This window comes from Triturus cristatus, chromosome 2_2 (genome assembly GCF_964204655.1).
Source record: "Triturus cristatus chromosome 2_2, aTriCri1.1, whole genome shotgun sequence".
NCBI classification, from domain to species: domain Eukaryota; kingdom Metazoa; phylum Chordata; class Amphibia; order Caudata; family Salamandridae; genus Triturus; species Triturus cristatus.
In genome coordinates, this window is record NC_140582.1 from 1166264088 (window position 1) to 1166290223 (window position 26136).

A 26136-nucleotide genomic window follows, 5' to 3' on the forward strand; every position below is an offset into this window, starting at 1 on the left:
TTTTAAATGACGAAGATTTGTTCATAAAGTGAAGACTTTATGACCATTCCAGGCTATGCTTAAAATTGCACTTCTTTCTGATGGTACCGTGGGACTCCCATTTAGACTGGGACTGATTCAGGCATGCGAATGTATGAAAAATACCAATACCCTTAGAACAGTTAGAGGTAAGTTATTTATTTTCTACCTATGGGGTAAATGTTACCAGAGACCGTGGATTGTTTTGGAAACCTAATATGATACCTTTACGTTGGAATACATAGGGGCTTAAACGGATGAAGTGGACTGCCTGGTAACCCTGCCCAGTAACATTGTGAGCTGAGTAGTTCTACTCAAAATGATTGCATTACCTAGAGTCCTTTACCCACTGCAGAATTATCTCTACGAGATCCCTACACATTTGTTTAGCATCTTCTACAATGGTTCCCGCTAATGCATAGGGAATCTTTCACCAATTGTGTTTGATGAATGTACTCAATCGGCTGATGATTGTGGTTGAGTATGGTGGAAATACACCTTTACTATTGGGCAACCCAGTTAACTGTTGTGAAAGATTGGTTGGTAGGTCATGATCCTGCCGTCTCACATGAACTAAATGTTCGAGGCATATGAGCTGCAGATTGTACACTTAGCATAGGTCGCCATCTGGTGTTGGGCCCGGATGTTTGCAGTTTGTTTGTCTTCTTGGACAGTCTTTGGAAGTCACGAGTTTGGTGACTCCTCCTTCGGTCCGTACTGCGCATGGGCTTCGGCTCCATCCTCAGATTGTTTTTTTTCCGCCATCGGGCTCGGATGTGATACTTCGTGCTCCGGCTTCGAACTTCTACGGTTCCAGCCTCGACGGAAAATCCTCGATTCTTCGAGTTCCTTCATCATCTTCATCTCTCGAAGCGGCACTTTTCTCCATCCCGTACATCGACACCGGCCTTCGGGCCCTCCGCGACTCCGGTCCCGGCCGATGGAAAGGACTCCGTTCAAAAAGTGCCCAAAATGTGGGTCTAAATTTCCCCACACCGACCTCCATCAGGTGTGTAACCTTTGCCTCTCTCCGGAACACGAGGCTAGAGACTGCCCCGCCTGCAAGTCTTTTCGATCGAAGAAGACCATCCGAGATCGAAGAGCTCGACGCACCATGGCGCACTCATCCTCTGCAGCTCCACCGGACATCTTCGGAGACGACGCCGAAGCTTCGGGGCAAACACACACCGAGCAGGAGGAAGACGTCGTCAGCGCTTCCGAGGCCGACGACTCCGACGTGGAGGACGTTACACCAGCGCAGCGGGCCGTGAGTACTATGCCCCCTCCCACCCCCGCGCCGAAAACCAAAGAGACTCAGGTTACTCCCTCGCCTGCCGGCCTGGGCAAAACCAAAACCAAAACTTCGATCACCCCACCTTCGGGCCCGGTGTCGAAGCACCCAAAGTCTCATGGCAGCTCGGGATCGAGCCAGCCGACACCCGGTGCCGAAAAACAGCATCCGGCACCGAAGACTGCAAAATCCAGCTCGACTCCGAAACCACCGGTGCCGAAGCCTGGACACTCGGTGCCGACCAAACACAAACACAAATCTGTCTCTCCGGCGCCGAAACATCATTCGACGCCGAAACACCCGGAGACCTCAAAAAAGCATGGCGCACACAGACCATCGAAACCCCCGGTTCCGAAATCACCGGTGCCGACAGACGACTCGACACCGTTGGCTCTGTTTACACCAGACCCTTTACAAAAGACTTTGTCCAAAGATCCAAAGACTGGGCTTTTGACTTTAACTACCAAGAAAAGACGCCTTGATGCTCCGGCTCCTCCTCCTCCACCCAAAAGGAAGGACTCCGCTACTTCTCCCCTCAGAGTGCCCTCCCCACCACCGCCTCCCCTACCCCCTCCACCGCCTCCACCTCACAGGTCTCCGCCACCTTTACCTCACTACGATCCGGCCCCATCCCCAGATCCGGATGATGGGGACCCGGACAATTACCCGGCGGACGCCCCAATGGATCCCACTCCACCAGGGACCCCAGATCCATGGGAGGATTACAATAACCCTGATATACCCAATGTACCTCAGGACGACCTATACCCATCAAGGCCGTCTCCTCCAGAGGACTCCTTAGGGTTTCATCATTTAGTGCAGAGAGCAGCACACTACCATGGGGTGGACATGCACAGTGAACCAGTAGAAGAAGACTTCCTACTGGATACATTTGATATACAAGACAAATCTACTTCCATTTTACCCATGCTTAAGGGTGTCACCAAGCACGCTACAGAGGTGTTCAAAGACCCTGTCAGAGCCAGAGTACTGAACCCTAGAATAGAGAAGAAGTACAAGGCGGCACCCACAGACCCTGCTTACATCAAGGGCCCTGCTCCCCTAGATTCCCTAGTTGTCTCCACAGCTAGAAAGCGGGCTAACTCCCAATCCTCAGGAGATGCCCCACCGCCAGACAAGGAATCTAAACTTCTGGACGCGTCTGGTAAACGCACCGCCTCCCAAGCTGCAAACATGTGGCGCATTGCAAACACACAAGCACTGCTTGCGCGATATGATAGAGCACACTATGACGAACTAGAGGCTCTTATGCAGCACCTTCCAGAAAAATACAAGCACAAGGCTCATGACCTCATACAGGAGGGTAAACTAATTACAAACACCTCCATTAAGTGTGCCCTCGATGCAGCCGACACTGCTTCTAGGGCCATAAATACCAGTGTCCTGCTTCGCCGCCACGCCTGGCTCAGGATCTCAGGGTTCAAGCCTGAAGTCCAGGCATCCATACTCAATCACCCCTTTGACCAGGAAACACTCTTTGGGCCAAAGGTAGACGAAGCGCTCGAAAAGATGAAGAAAGACACAGACACAGCAAAGTCTATGGGGGCACTCCAAACACAAGCCTCCAAACGTTCCTTTCGACGCTCGTCCTTTCGTGGCACAGGCAGAGGATCCTCCACCGATAACGCCTCTACCTCCTACAAGTCCCCTCCTCAAAATACCTTTTCAAAGGGCAATCAGAGAGGTGGTTACAGGGGTAACAACAATAAGGGCAGGGGCAAAACCAACAACACCCGTTCTGCCACCCCCCCGCACAATGACTCCCCTCCGCTCCCCCCAGACCATTCCACTCCGGTCGGGGGCAGACTACAAAACTTTATCCACGTATGGGAGTCCATAACATCGGACAAATGGGTGACCCAAATCATTCGGTCAGGGTACTGTCTAGAGCTAACATCTACCCCACCCAATATCCCACCAAAGCACCGTCCAATGTCTCAAGAACATTCCACACTGCTCAAACAAGAGGTACTTTCACTCCTGCAAAAACATGCTATAGAGCAGGCCCCCGTCAACCAACGAAATCTAGGGGTCTACTCTCTATATTTCTTAATACCAAAGAGAGACGAGACCCTCAGACCCATTCTGGACCTCCGGCCTCTAAATGCCTACATACACTCAGACCATTTTCACATGGTCACTCTACAACAAGTCCTCCCACTCCTCTGCCAGGGAGACTTTCTCACAACCTTGGATCTGAAAGACGCATACTTTCACATTCCAATACACCCCTCTCACAGGAAATACCTCAGGTTCGTGGTGGACGGGCAACATTACCAATTCACGGTTCTCCCCTTCGGGGTCACCACTGCACCACGAGTGTTTACCAAATGCCTAGCAGTAGTAGCAGCACACCTCAGACGTCAACACATTCACGTCTTCCCTTACTTAGACGACTGGCTGATAAAAGCCACGTCCTACCACCAATGTGTGCAACATACAAACAGCACCATCCAACTGCTCCACCAGCTAGGCTTCACGGTGAACTACCAAAAGTCCCACCTCATACCATCTCACACAAAGCAATATCTCGGGGCCACTATAGACACCTCCAAAGGTATTGCCTATCCAAACTCAGCCAGAATCACAAGCATTCAAGCCTTACGCAAAACATTCCTTCCCCAACACTCTCTTCCAGCAAGAGTGTTCATGAAGCTCATAGGAATGATGGCGTCTTGCATATTTATAGTGCCCCATGCAAGACTCCACATGCGTCCACTTCAAGAGTGCCTAGCACAACAGTGGAACCAGGCCCAGGGTCAGCTGACGGATCTGGTGTTGGTGGACGGCCGCACACATCACTCTCTGCAGTGGTGGAACACCACAAACCTTTCCAAAGGACGGCCGTTCCTGGACCCGGTTCCTCAGGTGATTCTAACAGCGGACGCATCGCTCTCCGGCTGGGGAGCGCACCTCCTACACCTCACAATGCAAGGTCTATGGACGCCACAGCAAAAATCGCTCCACATCAACCATCTGGAGCTCTTGGCGATCTTTCTAGCCCTAAAATCTTTCCAAAAACAAATTTCGGGCAAAGCAGTCCTCATTCGCACAGACAACATGACTGCGATGTATTCTATACAAAAACAGGGGGGGACACACTCTCCCCAGCTCTCCCGCTTAGCCCAGAGCATATGGAGATGGGCAATTCCCCAAAACATCTTTCTCCTGGCACAGCACGTTCCAGGAGTACAAAACACCATAGCAGATCTGCTCAGCAGACAAACGCAACAACTACACGAATGGGAACTGCATCCACAAGTTCTTCACCCATTCTTCAAACAGTGGGGGCATCCTCAAATAGACCTCTTCGCCACCCACGAAAACAAAAAATGCCCAAGCTTCGCCGCCAGATACCCACACCCATTGTCCAAGGGCAATGCGATATGGATGAACTGGTCAGGCAGATTTGCATACGCCTTTCCACCTCTCCCACTAATTCCATTAGTGGTCAGGAAGCTACAACAGCACTCCCTCACACTCATTCTGGTAGCTCCAACATGGGCCAGGCAGCCGTGGTACACCACGCTACTACAACTATCAGTGGTACCACATCAAAAACTGCACCTTTCCCCATGCCTCCTAACCCAGAACCATGGAGAAATCAGGCACCCGGACCCAGCTCAGCTCAACCTGGCGATCTGGCTCCTGAAATCTTAGAATTCGGATACCTTAATCTTCCCCCTGATTGCATGAACATCATCATGGAAGCCAGACGTCCTACCACTAGAGCATGCTATGCCGCAAAGTGGAAAAGATTTGTAATTTACTGCCGTAACAATACAATCAACCCCCTAGATGCATCCATACAGCACATCATATGCTATCTGCTCCATCTTCACAGGTGTAACCTGGCATATTCATCCATACGCCTACACCTAGCAGCGATCGCTGCTTATCTACAAAACAGGCAGCATTTATCACTCTTCAGAGTGCCCGCTATTAAAGCCTTCATGGAAGGCCTTAAACGAGTAATTCCTCCCAGGGCACCACCTTCCCCTGTATGGAATCTAAATTTAGTTCTTACACGACTAATGGGTCCGGCCTTCGAACCAATGCACAAATGTGAGCTACAGTTTCTCACCTGGAAAACAGCTTTCCTTGTAGCTATCACTTCCCTTAGAAGGGTTGGTGAAATACAAGCGTTCACCATACAGGAACCCTACATACAAATGCATCACAGCAAGGTCATACTTCGCACAAATCCGAAGTTTCTGCCCAAAGTCATTTCCCCCTTCCACCTCAATCAATCAGTGGAATTACCTGTCTTCTTTTCGCAACCCCAATCTGTTGCAGAAAGGGCCTTACACACACTTGATGTAAAAAGGGCGTTACTATACTACATACAAAGAACGCAACCCTTCAGGAAGACTAAACAATTGTTCGTTTCCTTCTCTCCACCACATAAAGGCAACCCCATTTCAAAATCAGGGATAGCTAGGTGGATTGTAAAATGCATACAAATTTGCTATCAAAAGGCAAAGAGAACATTGTCTGTTCCCCCTAAAGCCCACTCTACAAGAAAGTTAGGGGCTTCTATGGCTTTTCTAGGGAATATACCCTTAGATGACATCTGCAAGGCAGCCACATGGTCTACACCGCACACCTTCACAAAACACTACTGTGTAGATGTGCATTCCAAGCAGCAAGCTAGGGTGGGCCAGGCTGTACTAAAGACACTTTTTCAAACCGCTGCAACGGATACCGGTGGTCGCCGCTAAGGTTGGGTACTGCTATATAATCTATGCTAAGTGTACAATCTGCAGCTCATATGCCTCGAACGGAATATGCTACTTACCAGTATGCATCTGTTCTTGGCATGTAGAGCTGCAGAGTTGTACACGCCCACCCGCCTCCCCGGCTACCTGTATCCGTTCCAGTACATCTTATTTAGATACAACACATGGGTTTCTCACTGTTATTACTACGCTCCATCATTTCCCTGTTGGCGAAAAACAATCTGAGGATGGAGCCGAAGCCCATGCGCAGTACGGACCGAAGGAGGAGTCACCAAACTCGTGACTTCCAAAGACTGTCCAAGAAGAAAAACAAACTGCAAACATCCGGGCCCAACACCAGATGGCGACCTATGCTAAGTGTACAACTCTGCAGCTCTACATGCCAAGAACAGATGCATACTGGTAAGTAGCATATTCCTTATTAAATGGTTTTTAACTGCTTCGATTTATTTATTGGTCCCTGTTACCCATCTTGCTCTCCTCCCAATCACTAAAGAATTTATAGACTGCTGGTGCAAAGCATTGCACTGGATAGATTGGTCTTATAAACTGCAGCAGGAAACCTGGCTAGCTCACTCAGCAGGCTAGTTGACTTCTGATCGTTGACCACATATGTTTCTGGACTTTGGGTGACATGTGGGAAGAAGGTCATATTAAATACTTCACATATAGATGAGTCAGGAAATTCGACCTTCATAAATCACAGGTCTATTAATTCTTGCATCTGATGCACACTCTGTGGGACCAGGGAGATTATTAGTCAAATGAATGCTGGAGGAATCTCCCATATTTACTGCTCATTATTAGCAAACGCTCTTGATTTCTTTCCGGAGCTGCAATCCCATTGGGAACAAGACGGGTCTTATGAAAGAGTATAAATGGACAGAGGCGAAGATGGCTCCCCTGGCTATATCGACCAAACTATGCTTGATCCTATTTAAATACATCCAGAGCGCATCTGGTGGGTGGACAAGGTTCAGTCCCACAAATGTCTTTGATGAGAAAACTGCTAGGGGATTTCTTTCATACGGTCTGCAGCAGAGTGTTGCACACATTCCTACTAGAGTGCTGAGGTGGCTGTCTCCTGAGATGGAGATTCTAGGGATCAAGGAGGAATTGGGAAACACCTGTGGTGTGGGGTATCAAATACGACTGGGGTTCCCCAAAAGAAATATTGCCACATACATACTAGCGATCAGACCATGCCCATCAGGTAGTAAAATTTTAGAGGAAAATGGACAGATTTTCCTGGAGTGAAAAACTGATTTAACAGGTAGGGGGATGTCGACACGATCACAAGAAAATGTGGAGGGCCATGAGAGGGGGGTGGGGTGAGTCACGTCCATATTATTCTTTTTTTTTTTTTACCAGTAATAACTGTACACTCTTCACTAATTCTGTTAATTCTTCAGTGTTGGCAGAATCCTCTAAATTATGATTCATAATGTTTAAGTGAACACATTATGTGTATCTAAATATATTTTTCTGTCCATTATGTAACATCAATGAAACATGTTTACATAAAAAACAATTGCTGCTGCAAAGAAATGTAGTCGCACAGTGGCGTCAATCCAAAATATGCCACTTGGATTTCCACCTAACTATGCATTATGCAAGAAAATGGAAAAGACCGCAAACCCTTATATATGTAGTTCCTCAAAGTGTCTCACAAGCCCCAGTGTTGTCTTCCACATTGTACATCACACATCCTCTATTAGCAGTTTATGAGGGGGACTACGACACCAGATTTGAACAAAAAGTAAAAACAATTTTTTGAGTGCACGCCATAGTTCTGAATATTGCAATAATTTTGTTGCTTTAAACACAACTTGGTAAGTATTGGTTTTATTAGGAAACAACGGGTACAAAATAACGTCATCAAATTCACCAATTGCACCGTACATAATTACGGCTTTACACACCAGCCTGTGATCCACTCTCAACTCACAGCGTCGCATACTAACGAACGACTGTCCTATACCTGTAAAAAGAATAGGAATACAGCACATTTGTCATTTTCTCTGCACTCATTTGTCATCTTTAAGATTAGCCCTCTCCACATAATCAGTTGCAATTGTACTTCTACAGTGGCTAATCAAAGCAGGGATGTGTTTGTGGTTTAATAGTTGGAAAACAATTCTTTATTTCTGGAAAATACTACCTTTACTCCTGCAGTTGTCTCTTCTGATTGGAGTTCATTTCAGATTGTTTTCTTGAAACTTCGCCCACGGTTTATACTCTGGAAAAGGATTTAATATTCTTGATATAATTAAATCATGGGGCATTTTCATGGTGGGATTTGGCTGCAAAGCATTTTGTGACTCCTCTCAAAGAAATATGTTTGTGGTGTTCCAAAGCTTCGGCAGCACCCACTGGAGATTTACCTCCAAATAACAAATGTTTGAGAGTCAATCTTTTATCAAAATAGGTCATGTTGAGTGAATCACAAAAGTGGATTTTCAATTCTAAAAGGTAATTTTTTTAGTAGAACTTACATGTGCTGAAACATGGGCCTTATTTATTTTTCATCACATCAACCAGGAGCTCCTCAATCTTTTTTTTTGTTTTTTTGCTTCTGCTAAAATACGCCACCTGCCGGAGCCAAAGACTTAGTTAGAGGGAACACCTAATATTGGCTTGTGACGTTTAGCAAGACATTTAGCACTGACCAAAAATCGAAGAATGATCAAGACTTCACAAAGGGGCTCTTGGACTGTACTCTTCCCACCCCCCAATCTGGTGTTGGCTCGGAGAGATTATTTTTTACAGGGAAGCACAAATCCCTTGTAATATGTATGTTAATTCTGTTGCCTTTTTTTTGTGTTTGCTCAGGTTTCTGACCGTCTTGGCATCCTAACTCACCTGTACAGAACCTTTGAGAAATCCAAGTTTGCGGGGTTTTGCCAGAAACTAGCAGAAGGTATTGTATGGTTAATTGTATTCTATCTTACATGAATAATGTATTAAAAAATAAGCTTCCTGAAATACTAATACTTGGCCATGCTTTTGTTGATGTGAACGTTGGGCTTTTCTTACAGATAAATCATATACAAGTCTGAAATCGTCACATTGTAGGTTTTCTCAGGCAAAGTTCCAGGACTTTTAGGACAGTCCTAAAGTCCTATGTAAATCGTAGGTTTTCAAAATACTTTTATTACCTTGCTTGTCCACAGGCAGCTAGACAACATAAGTAAGTATGCTGGAAATGTGCCAATACATGCTTTTCTTTTCTTACATAGAAAATACTTTGTGTCTCCCTTACTCTTCTCCTACACCAGAAAATACATTTATTCTATCCTTATTTAAAACAAAACTCACAAGTGCCACTATAGTGCAAAAGATTATTAGGAAGATCTGTGAATTTTGGCTACATTTCACCATTATGGCCATTTACCACAAACCCTAGTTTTACAGTTGTAGAAATCTGCTGCACTTGAAGATTGTTCACAGTGGTAAATGTAGTCTGTAGTCAGTCCACAAATCATGATTATTCAAGTCTGGGTTTGGGTATTTCAACCACCTCTTGGACTTTTTGTTTACCCTATTAATAATTATGAGCACAGAAACGTTGCACATCCAGACTTTTGCAAAGAGAACAGGGTGCAGACCGATTCATCAACTCGGAAACCTGAACAGTGCGTAAGCACAATTGCACATACCCTAAAAATGCTTATCCCTTGTAATTGTATATACCCTTCTGCTATATCAGCTGCTTCGTCAGTCTGTTTGCTTTTCACTGATTTGTGGGATTTGATTATGTTTAGCCTTGTTGCCGCTGCTGGTTTCTAGTGAATGAGGATACTTGTGTTTGGACTGTGCCAGCTCCACATTTGTGGAGGGGTGCTCCCCACTGATGGCATTCCTTTCCTACCTCTGGTTGAGATGATTTACTCTGCCCTCTCATATACAAAAAGAAAGGGCGAGAGCCCATATGACCCAGTCACATAGACACATTTTTATTACACAGGAGCTTTTAATTCACCAATTTGCTACTCCGAGGACCAGCCGGCTTGGCAAGTGGTGATTAGGATAGAACACATTAATGGTGTCCGTCGCCAGCGTTTCTTGGTTTTTCAATGACTTTGTGTGTACACTGTTTTTGGGCATTTCAAGCTTACAGACTCCTACGACCTGCGCTCAGGGAGCTCCTATTGTGATTTTGTGATAATGACCTTTTTGAGAGTTCCTACATTAGCGTTTCGTTGCCTGTGGAGTACAACCATCTCACGGGTAGCACATTTTGTATTCACCAATGTATGAGTGTATGCTATAACAACTTTTAGGCCACCAGGGTGCCCCTTTTCATTATGAACTGTACCATTCCTTGAAGTGCCTGGACCCCTCCCAGCGCGCTGCATCAGTTTCATTTTCATGAACGTAACACACACATTAAGTGTGTGTTTTCGAGGTTCGGTATTTTTACTTTTCCACCTGAATGATAGTTCAGAAGATTGCTTGATTTTGATTCCTTTAAACCTTGTTCTCTTAAGTGGTTTTACACACTCTTGTATTGTCATAAGGAGGACACAAACAATTTGGCCGAAATGTGTCCACCATATATATTTTGAGAAACCTGCTGCGAAGATCGTAAAAGGACATTTCTCATGTGGACCATTTTTTCAAACTCATCAAGATGCCCTACACGCAAGTTAATTTGACGGTCTCAGCTTGAGTGGACTATCTGTAGACTGTTCAGAATGGGAAATCGTGTAATGAGTGTTCCTTGATGGAGTTATGTATGATATGCAAGGATAGTCTACAAGCTTTAAATGGCTTTGAGATTTATTTGTTATATGAAAAATTGTTGAAACACATCTAATAACAATTGGTGTTATTGTTGATGTAAGATTCGGATAGATTGGTCCCTCTGGAGCCTCTTTCTTTTGTTCTGTTCTCTCTGATAGCCATCTTCCTATGTCCAGCTGGTGCTATTTCTGGTACAATACAGAAGGCTTAGTTAATCTTCATTTGATATTTGTTCCCCAAATATTGTAAAATATAATTTTTAAAAATAAAATTTAAGTAAAGCCGATCAAAAGCAAGTTACCGAACAGTTGATTGGGCTGGATGTGTAAGTGAAAACGTCCAGATGCAAATTAGAGCAGGCCATAATAGTGGCCTTTCTTGGGATGTATTCTCTCTCCATTCTTGCAACTTCTTTGAGGAACCTATCATCATTGGCTCAGACTGCATGGAACACCAGCATACTCTGACTCAGTGTTCATATTTCATCCCAAACAAAAGTTATTTCCTGTGGACTAAAGGCGGAGTGAAACAAAATTGGGTTTACTTCCTGGAGGGATGCATTTATGCTTTTAGTCCTGGAGGAACTGCGCACAAGTTCCTGTGGGTGTTAATCTGCATTATCTGACGGTATGTACCAAATCTTCCTGTACAGGGTTGTGTAATCTCAGGGGTGACAGAGTGTTGGGGAAAGCTAAAGAACTTTAAAGATTCTCTCTTTAGCAAATAAAAGTATGTTTTTCGTGTTCAGATTATATTGCCTGTAACAGTTTCTGATAATTTCCAAATTTAAAATGTTAGTTCTGGCTCAGGTCCTGATTTCCATGTACAAGATAATGTTGAGATGATCTGCAAACATTTCTGAATCTAGCGTGCAATTCAGCCATCCTTTAATTTCAGATTGGCCTTTCTGCACTTACTGCCAATTACGAGCTCTTTACTTCTCAGAGGTTTCTACCTTAATGTTCCTAAGCTGTGTGAAAACACTTTTAAGACTGAGGTTTTGAGAGTACTTCGAACAAGATGTGCAGGCTTGTTGTGCCATTGCCCTACTGGAGCCCTTGTCTGGGAATTCCCATTGACCTCTGATGCTGTTAGCCAGATATTGTTCATATTCTGTGGCAGAGATAAGAACTTTTCTTTTTGTCTGAACTCCTCAGCTAATTCTAATTTTGTGAATAGTACAAGAAAGATGTTAGGTTTGTTAACCGAAAGGTTTGCAGAGAGGAATTCCAGGATTTTAAAGGTATAAAAAGGCAAAATATTCATCAGCCAGTTGTAAAAGAAGTGGATGTTGCTAAGACCAAGAGTTGGTTTGGCTGCTAAGTAGTCTTTTTTTGTTGTAGCTGACCCAGTACTTCAAGATGAGAAATAATGAGGAAGATTATTTATTACATTTGTACGGCACATAATTGCCTGGAAAGATGCCCTGACCCTAGCAAAGCTGCAACCTGATTTTGGAATTTAAAGCTTAAATGCCCACATTTTTCAGGTTTTCTTCAAGTTGAGATAATTAGTCGCTGAATGTAGACCCAGGGGTAGGGAATTCGAACGTTTGTTGACCTGTGATGAAAAGGCACGGCCTCCTAGACAGAGCTTCCTATTAATTGGTACTACTAGCAAGTGGGCAGTTGGAGAACATGTGGATTCTGCCACAGTGTAGCAAGTAAAAAGCGGGCTTTCTTGGACAGTGGCTTGTAACTCCAAGAACATGGATTATAACTTGGGGTAGTTGTGAGAACTCAGCAGGCAAATATGTCACTATTCTGTATCAGGCCCAGTTTGGTTACTTTAATTTAAACCCTAGCTAAATCCTGGGTAGACGTGGCACAGAGCAGTCTGGTTTAACTCAAAGGAAACAAGTGCAAAGACTGTTGATAAGTCAAAAAAACTCAACACAATAAAAGTCTCTCTCCAATATATAAAAATACTAAACATTTTACTGAGCAAATAGATACCAAAACAACAAGAATCTGATCAGAGGAACCTCAGATATGATTTTTGGGAGTGTGAGTTTTCTAGCACAAAATAAGCACAAAGCTCTAATTGCGGTTATCTGGTTGCACTAATCTGGTTCAAAGTGACATGGTTAGGCTGACATCGATGGGGTGCGGGGTGGATACAGGGATCAGGTTCTTTCTGGTGAAATTTTTATCTTCTGGAGGAGTTTTCTCTTTGTTGGGATGGGCTGCCGGCTGACGTTGACATGGGGTTTGATGGCGGTAGGGTGCTGCTCATGAAATCCTCCACGTTGGGACTTAGAAACTTTTCTGGAAGTCGAGATGCTTTGAGTGGAGCAAACCAGCAAGTTGAATCCGACCGGCAATGCTGCAGTTCGGCATCGGTCACATGGTAACCTCTGGTTCTTTTATGAAAAAGTGCAGAAAAAGTTTCTTAGTATCCACGTTTGCAATCTTGAGGAGGAGAAAGGACGCTCTAACATTAGGCGATGGTCCTGGACCCTTTGGCCACAACTTAGTGATTTAGGACTCAAACTCCGAGAAGCCACCAGGAAGGTCCAGAGCGAAACCAGTTGGAACTGGTCAGTTGGTATCTTCTTTTTGGACAGGCTTTTTGCGCCTTTTGTGTTTCAGATGTTTTGCAAGAGTCCAGGCAGCTATCCCTTGGAAACCATTCTTCTGTCTTGGATTCAAGTGGGAACAGATCAAGCCCTTGTGATTTCTCTCCACCGGTAAAACAGCAGGCTCAGTCCTTATTCTGAGTACCAGCATTTTGGGTCAGCAGATGCAGTCCATCTTATTTTTTCACAGAACCAGCAGTGTTCTGAGGAAGGTAGCCAGGGGTGCCACTTTTATTCCTGGCACTAGCTTATGGGTGGGGAAGTCAGATCTCCCTACCCAATAAAGAGAGAGTTCCCTAGGAAAACCCTACCCATTTTGACATCACTTCCTTGGGGTGTGGCCAAACATTCCCACAATGCCCTGCTCTGCCAAAGTCCAACATGACAGAATCATTCTTCCTTTGGTCAGAGCTATGGGCAGACCGCAGAAGTGTATCCAGTGTAATGAGAAACTCCCATGTAAAACCAGCCCTGGGAAATGAAAGAATTTTGAAAGTATTTGGTCGTGTGCATTATAATACTGGGTTATATCATCATAGAGAAAATTTGTTGTAGAGCGTTTTAATTGGGTGCTGATTTGAAAATATTTAGAATTAATTTCAACCAATGTGGCTAGGTTTGTGCTTTTTTTCCATTTTTTTTTTTTAAGGCTTTGTTTTGTATTGTATTGTTAATTGATAAATAAAGACAAAAGCGTGGAGAACCGTCAGGTGTGGAACTCCATCTGGGATGTACGATCTAATTAACATAAGGGTATGATAACAGTCTTGTACCATTTTCCCTCATTGGTCTCCATGCAGGAAGGAAGGATCAAGCATATTTCGTAGGGACTGGAGAAGAGGGGTTGGGGAAGCCGCTGGGGGCTGTCAGAAGGTCGGTGCTTAAATAGATCTAATAAATTAATAGAGTAATCCAATGGAGGACTGTCGTAAAAGGAAGCAGGACCCAGCTAGAGGAGGCCACAGTCAGGATATGAGTCGCTATTTGCAAATCTTAAGGCAAGAATGGTTTGGGGGCAATGTAAGAAAATTGTGTGGAAAGCACATAAATTGGAGACCAGAAGCAAATTTCTTATTTCTGACAACCACAAGAGGACTTTGAGAGGAAAATCTTTAAAAATAGAGGCAAAGGGAAGCCAGTTGTCTTATTTTAATTTAAAAAAATTTTTTTTAAGGTTTTGTATAGCGCGAAAAAGACCCTTGCGGATATCAGAGCGCTTCACACGTCACAAGTAACCGACAGAAACCGGTGTAGAAAAAAAAATATAGGTGATGCTAATACAAACTAGCATCTAAAACAAGCTGGCAGTAATATTACAGGATATATACATAGTTCATGTAAATTTAGCCATGAGGATAGATTTCACTTCTTTTTTGAAGGATGCAGTAGAGTGATTCTGTCTAGTTTCTGGGGGCAGTGCATTCCAAATCCTGGGAGCCATCCCCTAGAACTTCCGATTGTATGTGTTTTTTTTCTTGGCAAATCGTTATGGTTTCAGTAGCAGATTACTTGAACTCCTGGAGGATCTGTTACCGCAAGAGAGCACCAATTTCTCAGCTAGGTAACTCGGGGTGTTGTGATGTATGGCCTTGTGCATCATGCAAGCGATTTTTAGTTGAATTCTGGCTTCGAATGGTAGCCATTTGAGGGCTCTGAGGTCAGGGGAGATGTGCCAGTTCCTTTTAGAGCCTGTGATGAGTCTGGCCGCTGCGTTGATTGAAGCTCGTAGAGGGGCCGTCGTCTATCTGGTAAGACTGCAAAGAGGGAGACACCCGTATTCCACTCTTGGGATTACTAGTACTTGGACTGCTAATTTGAAGTCATTTGGAGGAAGGAAAGGTTTCATTCTTCTCAGGGTGTTTCATCTGGAGATTTGCTCCTTTTGTAGATGCACTGATGTGTTTCTGCATATTTAGATTTCTGTCCAGCGTTAATCACAGGGATTACGCTGAGTCAAAAATGAGAGGTTGACAGTTGAGTGCAGTTAGGTAGGTTATCCAATCAAGAATGTTGGTCGATTGGTTAGGCGGAGCGATTAGGAGGAATTTCGTTTTGCGGGTGTTTAGTTTCAAATGATTTTCAGCCAGCCAGGTCTGAGTTTTGTGAAGCGTTGCGTTGAGAGATTTGATGTCGTCAAGTGAGTGGATTTTTATATAGGGTTGTGTATCATCTGCATACATGTGATAATGGACATTAGAGGAGCTGAGAAGTTCGGTGAGCGGTTCCATGAAGAGGTTGAAAAGCGTAGTCGAGAGAGATGAACCCTGCGGAACTCGGGTGACTGGGATGACTTTGGATAAGGATTGATAAATCTTGAATCGTTGTGATCGGTTTTGAAGGAAAGAGGTGAACCAGTTTAGAACAGGTCCCGATAATCCCATTCTGTGTTTCAGGAGATCAAGCAGGTTGTCGTGTTTGACAGTGTCGAAGGCCGCAGATAGGTCGAGCCGGATTAGTAAGCAGGCTTTGTTTTGGTCGAGCATCTTTAGTGCGTCATCTATTATGTGGATCATGGCTGATTCAGTGCTGTGTCCTCCGCGGAAGCCAAATTGGTATTGGTTGAGCAGGATGAATTGATCAATGTGGTTGCCAAGCTGTATGTGAAAACATTTTTTCCAAGAGTTTAACCAAAGTGGGAATATTAGATATAGGGCGATAACTATTTAGGTCCGAAGGGTCAGCCAATGGCTTCTTTAAAATGGGGGATACCTGTCCTGCTTTAAGGATTTCAGGGTTGGTTCCCTGAAGGAGAGAGCTATTTATAATCTTGGTCCATTGAGGCAATAATAGTGGCATGAAGTCTTTAGTTTGTGGGAAGAGGGTCTATGAAGTGGTTGGAGGGATTCAAGGACATAAGTATTTTTAGTATAGTATCTTCACTGTAAGTGTTGAAGGAGGACCAGGATACGTTGTTTTTGAGGTTGAAGTTTGTGGTGCCTATGAGTGGGGCTACTTGTAAGAGCAAAGCAGTGACCATGTGAGTGTCAGAGGGATATTAGGTCGTTGAGCAGGTCCATCTTTGTTTTCTGTCTTCAAAGTGAAGAGGGAGGCAAATTATTCGCAATTGGGTGATGTGCGCGCACGCAGTCGGACACAGGCATGTTGATGAACTGACGCTCACACTCTCGCCAGTTGTTTTAAATATTTAAAAGCTCTTGCCAGTCTTTTTTAATAGATTTTAGAAGTTCGCTATTTGCACAGTGTGTCACCTTGAATTTGAAAACTGCACTGTTGTATTTCGTAATCTGAATTGTTCAGTGGGAGGGTGGGAATCGAACCCGGCATAGGTAGGCTTTCCGGGCAATTTGAGTGCCGCATTTTTTAAGGTAAGCGCTCTAGCTCCTCAGACCTGAAGTATAAAAGGAAGGGCGCAGCGGATGCATGCAGCGGACGCGCCTAAGGCAAGACCGTCTGCCCCCGTCAGCATCCCGGCGGCGTCCAGCGCAGGAAACCCTGGCGGTGAGGCTCCCCATCCAGGTGAGCGTATAGCCTACATTAGAGACACCCTAACGAAGATAGTCAGTTTCTCTTGCTGCCATAATCTTATTAATCTCCACCTGTAATCATTGTAATTGGACCACCAACAGAAACGGGGTAGAGTGTAATTCAGGGGGTGGGATACCGGGTCCAGAGCACCTATTTGCAACCCAGGGACCAGTAAGTCTGGCAACATTAGTGCTTCTTTACTTAATGTTCCCTAAACATTTTTGAATTGCTACAAGAATCTAAGCCAGATATTTTGTGTTTGACTGAAACTTGGCTTACTGAAACCTCGAACCCCACTATTGCTTCGGCTATTCCCCCAGAATACCATATCTTGCGGAGGGACCGTTATAGTGGCAAGGGGGGTGGAATCGCCATTATTATCCATAAAGAATATCCGTGGTCATTGTATTCTCTGACCCCACGAATCACTGACCGAAGTTCTAATCTATCAACCCCCGGGTCATGCAGGAAAGTTTCTTAAGTCCCTGAGCGACTCTATTGCTCCGCTAGTCCCCAGGTATAAACATTTTCTGGTACATGGGGATTTTAATATCCATATGGATAACCTGGAAATGCAGGAAACCACCGAACTGTTTGAATCACTTAAAAGCGTGAATCTTTTCCCTTATGTGTCCCGCCCTACTCATAACAAGGGCCATACCCTTGATCAAATCTTTTTGAGTGTTGAAATTCAAACGGACGATCCTGTCCTGCTAATATGGACAGACCATCATTTGATTGGTTTCAGGATATGCAAACTGGAAAGAGAACCCCAAGCCCCGGTAAAGAAACAGTCCTACATATCTAGACCCTTTCACAAAATTACCCCTGAGCATTGAATGATGAGCTAGCTCTACACCCTCTCTCACTCAGTGGCAACATTGAGAGTGATGCCAATGGGCTAGAGAATTGGTTGAAGCAAAGTACGTGGGCACTTGCTTCCCAAATCTCGCAGTCTCGCAAAGCTGCAAGCCATTCTTCCCCTTGGTTCAATCAAACTCTGAGGCAATGCAAACGTGCTTGCAAGCACCTGGAGAGAGCATGGAGGAAAGATTTTAGCTCCGAGAATAAAGAAATCTATAAAACAGCCTTAAAAGCATATTGCAACAAAATCTGTGAGGAAAAGTTTTTCTTCTCATCTAAAATTGAGTCCTCTGGAAACCAATGTAAGGAAATGTCTTTAATTGTCAAAGAATTTTCTGCTCCAAGTGCTGCGGCTAGACACTTTACCCCTTTGTCAGAATGGACAAATCAGCTAGCAACCTTTTTTCACGAGAAAATGATCAACAACCAAACTTCTTTTGCAGAACCTCTTCCAGAATAAGATAGAAATATGGTTCTGCCAGCTCCCAATGGTCTGGAAAATGGTCCTTCCTTCACACAGTTCCCCTTCCTTCTTCTAGCAACATCTCTGAATATTATGAAGGCCCTTTAGTCAGGGTCTCCTGTAGGCTCATGTCCGGCGAAAATATTGGCTTCCATGGCTGAGATTATTAATACGAAGGCTAACATTGCACTTAATTCATCATTAAGAAAAGGACAGGTTCCCCTGATTTGGAAGTGTGCTTAAATACTCCCATTGCTGAAAAAGCCCTCAGCCGATCCCCTAATAGCGGCCAACTACAGACCATTTTCACTCCTTCCTTTTTTCGCAAAGACCTTAGAGAAATATGTAAATATAGTGACCACCAACTACGCAGAATCTAACAATTTCTTCCATCCTAGCCAGTCGGGGTGTCGCTCCAACTTGGGTACAGAGACTGCTTTACTTGAAATCTCTGAGGCTATAAAAGAAAAACTTGATAAAGGAGGCAGGGCGGTACTAATCCTCTAGGATCTATCCGCAGCATTTGACACCGTGCCCCATGACCGTATCCTGCAGAGACTGCGGGAGTGCGGCCTCGGGGGCACGGTGTTGAAATGGTTCTGTTCATTTTTAGAGGACAGAGACCAAGAGGTCTGGGCCCCCCTTTTTGCTGCTAACATCCCACCTCTGAAAGTGGGTGTTCCGCAGGGCTCTATTTTGAGCCCGACTTTGTTTAATCTGTACATGGCCCCTCTCGTCCCCTGGTCGAAGCTTGCGGTGCAACAATCATTTCCTACGCTGATGATACTCAGCTGTTGTTCACATGTGAGAGGGACGAACACTTTGACGGTGAGATGATAAAAAATTGTCTGAAGAAAGTTTTTACCTGGCTCAGACTTGGTGAACTAAAATGCAACCCGGAGAAATCCAAAATTATCTTTTTCGGATCTCTCAGGATGTATGGGAACAGTGGTGGCCAGCTGAGATGTCTCCTCCTCAGTCTTCGGTCAGGGTAGTCAAGAACTTGGGGGTGAAACTGGATGATTCCTTATCCAAGAAAACCCAAATTCAGTCTGTGGCAGGATCCTGTTTCGGCCTTCTGAAAATGCTCCGAAAATTCCTCCCTCTGCTATCTTTCTCTCATAGAAAGATTGTGGTTCAAGCCCTTATTGCCTCCAGGCTGGATTATGTAAACGTACTATATTTGGGCCTTCCGAAGTTTTTGATAAACAAACTTCAGGTCGTCCAAAATGCGGCAGCCAGGACAGTTCTCATGCTTGGACCCAGGACCCGGATTTCCCCTCACTTGATTGCTTTGCACTGGCTACCAATCCGGAACAGAATCCTCTTTACGGCCTTAGTTTTGACTTTTAAGGCTCTACACGGCATGGGGGCCCACTATATCAGGAAGAGAGTTCTACGCTATGCACGGGGGACAACTTTAAGATCCTCTTACCAATATCTATTAGCTGTTCCCAAATTCTCCCGCACGCGTAGAGGGGGTCGCTCTTTTCAAGTACAGGTTGCACGTGTCTGGAATAGTCTGACACAGTCTCTCAGACAAGCGCCTGATCTGTTGACTTTCCAAAAACAACTCAAAACTCAGTTATTCCAGTAGAAATGCTAGTCCCTTGCCGTTCAGTATCAGCAGGCTAGTCTAGGGCTCCGATTAGCGCCGGTACACTTTTGAGTAGCGGTGCACTCTACAAATATGTTATAACATAGAACATAACATGTGTCTGGTTTAGCTTGGGGGCGGTGGTGAACACTCTTAGATTGAGATTTGATTAGTTCAAATAACTTTTTGGGATGGTTCTTGGCTTGTTCTAATTGGTTACTGAAGAAGTCAGCTTTTGACTGTCTGATCTGTCTGTAGTATGAGTTTCTCATGGTTCTTGGTAGTTTGGGGTGGTCAGAAGATGGTGCTGATCTTCATCGTCGTTCAATTAATCTTAGGGATCTTCTGTCCTCATTTAGCCTACCATTGTACCAAGGTTTTGAGTCTTTTGTGGAAACTCTCTTCCATTCTAAGGGAGCGAGTTTGTCTAAAACCCTGTTCATGGCGTGGAAGTAATGCTTAGTTAGATAATGTACATCGGATAAGCCTTAAGGGGGGAGAATGATGTTATGACTGGCAGTTGTGAATAAGTCAGAACCAACATTTTTTCGATTCCTTTTTCTAATTTTAGATCTCGTTGGTTGGGCAGAGAGAAGTCTAACGGATTCATTGATGTTGAAAGTGGTGATTTGGTGGTCAGACCAGTCACAAGGGAGGATCGTTTCAAGCTGAGTAGAGTCAGGTTTGGAAATGACTAGATCTAGAATTTAGCCTTTTTCGTGTGTGGGACTGTCACAGATTTGGGTACGGTCAAGGTCTAAGAGGAAAGCTTTGAGGCTAGTGACCCCTGAGTCGTCAAGGTCATTCCAATGGAGATTTAGGTCACCAAGGAATATTTGAAGGTTTTGTTGTCTTACATTTGTAGCTATAATATCCATGAGGTGTTCAATGAAGGTGAGGTTATGCCCTGGAGGGTGGTATGTGTGCAATTAACACACTGGTTTGTTATTACTGGAAATGTCTAAACAAAGGTATTCACAGGAGGATAGTACCGGTGCGTGGGAGCGATTGACTGAGAGATTGTTCCGATGTATGCAAGCAATACCGCCACCTGGTCTATCAATTCTATCTAGTCTAGTAATAGCGTGGTTTGGGGGAACCAGTACGTCTAGGATGGGCGAAGATGATTTATTTAGCCATTTTTCGGTCAGAATTAGTAGCTCAGGATCATTAGATAGTATGAGGTCAGCTATATCAGCCGCATGTCTTGGGGCAGACCTACAGTTTAGGAGTATACATTTTAGACGAGCCTTGATGGGTGTTGTGTTGGGTTCATGTATGAGGGGGACTCGTGTGCGGTTATTTTCAACTATACCTCTAGATTTGTATCTTGTGATTCTGTGATTATTGGGGGGATAGATTAGATTAAGGAGTGTTTATGCAAGTTATAGCAGTGTGTAGTATTAAGGGTGAGAAAAGGTGGATCATAGCAATGGAGTAGGGAGATTAAATCTTTAGCGGATAGAGGATTTTTCCTACGGACCGGACGGGATGAGGCATTGGGGTAGGATACTGTTCTCCACCATGGGGGGCTGATATTTCAGGGAGTTTGGGTGCGACTGTTGGGTCCGTTTCGCGTTGTTAATGTGGAGGTATAAACTGGATTCTAGTTCGGAGCATTCGAACTTAGATTGATGTAGCTCATGTAGCGTTTGTAGGTCCTCTTTGACTTGGGATAGAGAACGTAATATCTCCTCTAGTCTGGAGTCAGGAGTTGGTGGTAACATCCTTAATTTAGGGACTGTGGGTAAGGGGGGTGAACTAGGTCCATGTGTGTGGTTTGGGGGGGAATCGTAATCTGGTTTGTTGTATTGCAGTCTTTCTGTGTTAGTATCAATAGGGGGGGTGTAAAGGCAGGGTGTGAGGGGGAATGGATGTCGGGTATTATTGTGACCGTGGGAATATTGGTGAAGGGAGAAGGGGTGGGTGTGAAGGCGGAATGTCAAGAGGAAGGAATGTGGGGTGTGGTTAGGACATAGGGAATATTGGTGGTGCTAGGAATGGAGTAGGAATTAAGGGGATGCATGCAGTCTCCCTGGGTGTCCGTTAGGTCTGGAGTGTGTGTATATGCCAGTTGGGTTACCGGAGGATAGGGCCTTGGTGGGGTCACCGGAGGATAGTGTATTAATGGGGAAACAGGCAGGGAGTTGGGAAGTGAACTGAGATTATGTTCTGCTGGGGAGGGGAGTTGGGGTCTTAGTACTTTTTCCTTAATGAGAGGAAAGATATTATCCAGTAGGTTTAAGTTACGTTCTGATGATTGAATAAAGATGATCCCATTATGATAGATGGTGATTGTTGCTGCGGCTTTGTAGAATGGGGAGGGGATGATGTATATTGTGAGACCATGTGCTGTTTTCCTAGAGGAGGAGATCGAGAAAAGGGCGAGAAAGGCTTTCCTTCATTGGGCTCTTCTCTTAGTGTAGAAGATGATGTAATTAGTTACGTGTCCTTTGTTTGTTGAGAAATATGGGTCAGAGATTGGGGTTTCAGGGTGTGGTTTTAGTAGATTATGTTTATAGCCTTTGGCTGCTTTTTTTGATAGGTTGGGGGGTATTTGATGGAATATGTGTGTAAACCTGTGCGCTCCATAGTGGGGTTGAGGCTTGTTAGTGGGAGTAGAGAAGGTTCGGGGGAGTGTGTGAGGTAGTGTGCAGTGTAGGATGAGGAGGAGCTGGGTCAGACGGAGAAGCTCTAACCTGTGAATTTTATGAATGGGGAATCGGGGGATGTTGTTTGGGTGCTTTAGGCACCAGCTCACTCCGAATGAGTTATTCCAAGATGGCCGCCCCGTTTACTACATAACTCTGATCCTGAGGGAGTTCTCTCACACTTTCCATTACTTGGTCCTCTTGGGGTGTAGTCCTTTTTCCCTTTTTTATTTTAAATGTAATGGGTGGTCCTTTCCTTGTTTTCTACGAGGTGCTTTTGTGGATAAGTCCTATGTCTCTTTCTTAATGAAGCCCAGCCATGGTTAGTCATTTTTCCATAGCTGTATGTTTTGTTGCCATTTTGTCTCGTGTAGAGACGGCGTGTGATCGTTACGGGATGGAGATCCCCAAAATGTGCTCCCAATGTGTGCAAAAACCGCACTATAGCCAACAGTTAAAAAATAAAACCAAAGGACCCAGATGAGCTCACCTTAGTGTGCACTCCAGTCTGCAAATGGGTTTACCTTAATGTGTAATAATGTCTTATCAATCCACAGCTTAGGAGCTAGGCATGATCAGGAGGCGCAAAGGCAAAAAGTCCTTGTGTATTTACCTGGGACTGGGGAGATAGTCGCAGGATATGCAGATTAATACAGATCATTCTACAGTTCTAATAAGACCTGCGAAAAGACTAGACACCAATTTCTGTAGGATCTTCTGCTGAGGATCTTGTCAAAGAATGAGAAAGAGGGGGTCAAAGGGGGTAGAGAGAAATATATTGGTTCAGGAAATGCATAAGGCGTGATGAAGCTTCAAAATATAAAACCTCGTGCCCCAGTTGTTTTCTGTTTGTGGGCTGGAAGATGATATCTTTCTTTATATCAAGTCCTCACCATGGTGGGAAGGCACATCTAATCAGTGATATTCTTATGAAGTAAATAGGGATTTACTCTATTAAATGGGCGATTTTCTTTCGATACTCCGCCCGCCTGGACTTGGTCAAATGGCAGTTCCCACTCCTTTTTGGATTTTACCTTGGGGAGTAGAGAAATACTGCCTAGGATCAGGAGCTATCAAATTGTCCAACAAGGAGACAGTGACCATCGGGCCCAAATAATAACACTATCTACTGGCGACTCATATCATCAGGAATTGGCCCACACTCACTTAGGTAGCCATTCAGAGGACCTTAAGCTGTTAAAGTGGTCAGATTTTATGGCTCCATCTTCGATGGAAAAAAGTAGAGTTTTGTTACATCAATCTCGAGACTCAAATATCCATGTGGTCAGTGGTTGGGCCTCTCTTATAAATCTTCTTCTCAATGAATTTCCCCTAAGGAGGGGCCCGAGAAACCAAACCTCTCAATTTTTTATCTCAAAAGCTACAAGGAAATTAAGAACCGAGAGGAATCGAGCACTCCGTTTTTCAAGAAAGTTCCCCAGTAACAAAATCTACTTTAATAATTACAAGTAAACACAACCCTTCAAAAGGAAAAACTAAAGGCCTCGGACCGATTCTGGCTGAAGCTCACCCACGAAAGTAAAAATCCCAATCCGAAGCAATTCTGGTCCTTAGTGAACAGGAGCAATCAAAGTGTAACTGGACATGGCAGCGCAAACATCAGTGAAGCAGACTGGAGTAAGTTTCTATCTCTCCATTTTGGAGACGCACACGACAATAAAGATGGCCCCGATTCTGCCAGCCCAGTAAGCCTTAAGTCCCCCTTCCTGAGTCCAGAGAGCCAGGGGAGAGCTTGGCCCGAAAACACCCCTTCAGAAGACTCGGCAAAAAAGGACCTTATGGAATGGAATGACATTCAACCAGAGCCTACGGTGTTGCCAGCAGTACTAAAAAAATAAGATCTCAAACCACATAAGGAAAGCAAGAACGGACGGAGCCCCCGGTCCGAACGGCCTCCCTCAAGCAATGTTTAAATCCGACATTAACTTATGGGCAGATTATTTGACCCCGCTGTTCCATTATTGCAGATTAAACAACACAATCCCAGATTCCTGGCGAGGAGCAGTCATTCACCCGATCTATAAAGGAGGAAAGAGAAACGAGCCAAAAAATTATCGAATGATTGCACTTCTTGACGTGGAGTCCAAGTATTTTGCAAACATCTTACTAGAGGAGCTGCAGGCCTGGGCTGAAACAACCGCGCGTCTCCCCTTTAATCAGACAGGCTTTATAGCCAAAACCGGGACAATAACCAATCTGCTAACACTAACAGTCTTGATGGATAAAGCAGCATGCCAACATACACAGCTACATTTCTGCTTTGTAGACTTCAAAGCAGCTTTTGACCGCGTACCCAGAAGCCTGCTATGGCAGAAATTAAAATCATGGGGATTACCACAGTCTCTTCTACAGGCAATAATTCAGCTTCACACTGAAACATGGATTAAAATCAAGCTGGGCGAAGGCCGCCATGTTTCCAGGAAGATCCAAACAGCAACTGGCGTTAAACAGGGCTGTGTGTTGGCTCCACTCCTGTGTAACCTATTCATATCGGACCTTTCCCCAGCACTTGATAGAGTAAATTGTCATCCCCCTAAACTTGATGGGACCCGCATTACCAACTTACTTTATGCCGACGACCTGGTGTTATTAAGCCACACAAAAGTGGGTCTACAGAGGTTATTGGACGAATTGTTATCATACTCGACAAAAAATCATCTAGAACTTAATCTGTCAAAAATCAAAACTATCTCCTTTGGGAAACAAAAAAGGACAATAGAAAGGTGGTACTTCAATAAAACAAAGCTGGACTCAACACCCAGTTATAAATATTTGGGCATCTTACTGGAGGCAAGTGGCTCCTTTGGCAAGCACAAGGAAGCATTACAAATAAAAGCACTTTCATTAGAGGTGGCTGCTGCAAAGCTGTCAAACCAGCTACTAGGTCCCAGTCTTACACCCATGCTGAAAGTAATGAAAGCCAAAGTAATCAACTCACTGACATATGGTCATGAGATCACCAAGGGCTCAACCAGCAAATTAATAAACAAATTAATTACAAAAATCTTCAAACGAGCATTCCAGCTGCCAAAATCTGCATCGCCAGTCCAGGTGAGACTAGAACTGGGTCTCCAAGATCACCTCGGTGTGGAGGCAGTTGCCTTTGTTAAACTGTGCCATAGACTGCGACAGGCCCGGGAGCGTTCTTTGGAGGCCCGACTCTGGCAGGAAATACAGAAAAAGCCCACCAGTCAAAAGCACCGACAATACTTGGATCACAGCTTACAGTTGTTAGGCGTAAAAGACCTATGGGACTTAAATCTCTCCTCATCAGTATTAAAATCTGTCATAAAGAAATCTGTTAGGCTGTGGTCCTTCCATTCAGACAGGGCATCACTATCGAAGAGGGGACATGCCTGGGCGGTAATTGCCAACTACGAAGTGGGTGTCCAGTCGTCTTATCTATCCAGTACATACGCACTTTTTTGGAAACGCAAGTTTTTAGCCTTAAGAATGGCCCTTTTTGAAGAATCTTCCGGCATGGCGCCGGTCGGGCTGTAGCATTGCATGCAGGTTGTGCGGTTATCAAACTGAATCAATGGAACATATTGTCTGTGCATGCCCAGTACTACTTCAAGCCAGACGGCAGCTATTGAGAGGCCAATGTATCAAATTGGGTGTACGTTCCTGCCGTCAAGCAATATTGGCTGCCCTTAACCCT

General features: G+C 44.6%; 1 protein-coding gene across 1 annotated transcript in view; it reads left to right on the plus strand.

Annotated features, from left to right (window-relative positions):
- Positions 1-26136, plus strand: part of NAGK (N-acetylglucosamine kinase) — a 198854-nt gene that overhangs the window by 125328 nt on the left and 47390 nt on the right. Inside the window, exon 7 of the mRNA XM_085642711.1 lies at positions 8902-8989. Coding sequence (XP_085498837.1) covers positions 8902-8989 — 88 coding nt within the window. The remainder of the gene's footprint in view (positions 1-8901; positions 8990-26136) is intronic.